Below are 2,562 nucleotides of genomic sequence, written 5' to 3' on the forward strand. Positions count from 1 at the left end.
TGTAAATGCGGTTGATTTGATGCGGAGTATATATTTTTGTATTGCTCTTGTTTAAATTCCCCTAATCTCTTACTTTGGGGCTTTGGATACATTGCTCATACAAGTAATTGTATTATCTCTTCTATGAGCACATCTTTTATAATGTATATAAAAGAGATTAAGATACCTTGTATATAAAATTAAATACTCATATGAGCAATGTATCTTAATCTTAATATAGGGTACCTAAATAGAATTATACATTATTCATACAATTAAATACTCATATGAGCAATGTATCTTAATCTTAATGTAGGATACCTAAATAGAATTATACATTGTTCATACAATTAGTTGTATTATCTTTATATACAAGGTATCTTAATCTCTTTTATTTAAGTGCCCTACATTATTTTTTATTTTTATTTTTTTTAATGGAATAGGGAGGGGTGATTTCATTAAATAATAATAGTCATTCAGCACTTACAATCATCCCTTAAGAGATCTAAATTCTCAATACAGGAATTAAATACCCCTAAACTAATGGCATCACTTCTGAACTGCTCATGGATAATTTTAGATGTCTTTGCATCGTTCTTGACGGAGCTCCATTGATGTATAGTCGCAAAAGAGATATAACTTGATTGATCATCAAGATCTGCAAATTTATTAGACGAATCTTCTAAATCTGCACCCATATACCAACAGACGCGCAATTCCACAAATTTACAAGATTAATCTTCTAAATTTATATGCCAGCACGCACTAAAACCAAACAAACAAACAATAATAAACCCTACATGGAGGGACTGACAAAACCCTACATGGAGGGTCTGACTATAATCATCATACTGATGGTGATCTTTATTGGCCAAAAACATTAAATTAAAGAAGAATTTGGGGCTTACCATCGATAAAAATCGATGGCAGCCCCTAATTTTAATATGGTGGCTAGGTTTGAAGAGAGAGAACAGAGAAAATTTCAGGGTTTTTGAAGAGAGGGTAGGTGCCCTACATAATTAGTATAGTTATAGTGCGTAATGATAATAATATTAAAATATATTCAGTAACATTTGCTCTAAGACCTTAAATTTGTTAGCTTTCTTGAAATGTTATGGATGTTTGTCATTACAATTTTTAGTGAGACAAGATAATGTCAGATCCAAATATATGAAATAGAAGTGGTTGTTGACTAAGTAAGGTTTTATTTTTGAAACAGTCCAAAAAATTAGTGAAATTTGGTAGATTAATGAAAAAAAAATGATAATAAGGTTCAATTGATTAAAAAGTGAATAAACAAAAAGAGTCATTTTGTAGTTTTTAGCCACTCTAAAACTAGGAATTCTTTTGCCACATTCGGCCCCTCCCACTGTCAGTTTTTTCATCAATCTTCACACCATGGGTTGGGATTCTACCAAAGTTGTTGATTGGTTTGTTCCTGCGGATGCTTCTACAATCCCGGCTATGGAGGCCCCTAATACGACTCAGGTCGATTTCCGTTATTGGGCGGGTACCCCTTCTGGAAAGTACTCGGTTAAAACTGGGTATGCTATGCTTCAACAACAACTTCCCCTTCCTTCTATACCGTCCGCCTCTAATTCTTTCTGGAAGGTTCTTTGGTCTCTTCCGGTGCAGCCTAAATGGAAGTTGTTTTTATGGAAACTGCTACACTGCGCTCTTGCGGTTAAGGCGGAACTCAATCATCGAGGAGTTCCGATTCTAGACGTGTGTTGTGACCTCTGCCGTTCGGAACCGGACGATTTACAACACCTTTTCAGAAAGTGCTTTAATGCACGTTCGGTTTGGAGGGGAGGATGCCTCGGCATTTGCTCATAATTTAATGGAGACCTTTCTCTCTCAGATTGGATCCAAGATTATATCCGACTTTTTATCAGTCAGGATGGTCTTTCTAGTACTCGCTTAGGTACCTTTGTTGGTACGCTTTGGTGCTTGTGGTTATGTCGTAATTCCAGGATTTTTAGGGATCTTTCAGCGTCTCGGCCTTTTGATTCTCTGTTTCAGGAGGCAATGGATAATCATTCAATTTTTGTCAATTCAGAGGCCCCTACTAGTAACCCGGCTTCTGCGGACGCAGATGGTGGTGCCTCGTCTCCGCCTGGGTTTTACATGGCTCAGCTTGGTCTGACTCCGCATGGGAGTGCTCTACTTTCTCTTCAGATAGATGGCGCTTGGTCCAAAGATTCTCGACGAGCAGGAATGGGATGGTGCTTGGATAATGATGACCCACTGGATGATCGGATCATTGGAGGTAGTCACTTCGGGGTTTGTTCCTCGGCTTTACATGCGGAGGCGTTGGCTTGCATGTATGGTCTACAATGGGCGTTTGATCAAGGATTCACGTCTCTCGTGGTTTTTACTGATTCCTATCTTCTGGTCTCCCTGCTTCGAGGGAAGGGGCAAGGTTATATCGCTTATATATGGCTCATTCGGAGGATTTTACAGCTTGCCTCTAGGTTTCGGGTTTGCACTATTCACAAGGCGAATCGCCAGCGCGTCCACAGAGCTCATCTAATTGCTGGAGAAGCAGCGGTTAACTCTATTTGCTTTAGTATTAATATGTAA

At 38.4% G+C, this 2,562-nt stretch overlaps 1 protein-coding gene across 1 annotated transcript; it reads left to right on the plus strand.

Moving 5' to 3' along the window:
* The first annotated feature begins 1,377 nt into the window (after positions 1 to 1,377).
* Positions 1,378 to 2,562, plus strand: LOC145558011 (uncharacterized). The gene is made up of 2 exons (XM_081619169.1): positions 1,378 to 1,723; positions 1,841 to 2,562. Exons 1-2 carry the CDS (start codon positions 1,378 to 1,380, stop codon positions 2,560 to 2,562), a joined length of 1,068 nt encoding a protein of 355 aa, XP_081475295.1.

The sequence above is a fragment of the Chenopodium album genome, chromosome 9 (genome assembly GCF_948465745.1).
Source record: "Chenopodium album chromosome 9, dcCheAlbu1.1, whole genome shotgun sequence".
In the NCBI taxonomy this organism is placed as follows: Eukaryota; Viridiplantae; Streptophyta; class Magnoliopsida; order Caryophyllales; family Amaranthaceae; genus Chenopodium; species Chenopodium album.

Coding starts and splice junctions, on each gene's coding strand:
- LOC145558011 (XM_081619169.1), top strand. CDS start 1,378: ATGGGTTGGGATTCTACCAAAGTTGTTGATTGGTTTGTTCCTGCGGAT. Junction 1,724..1,840: donor CGTGTGTTGTGACCTCTGCC/GTTCGGAACCGG, acceptor TTTCTCTCTCAG/ATTGGATCCAAGATTATATC.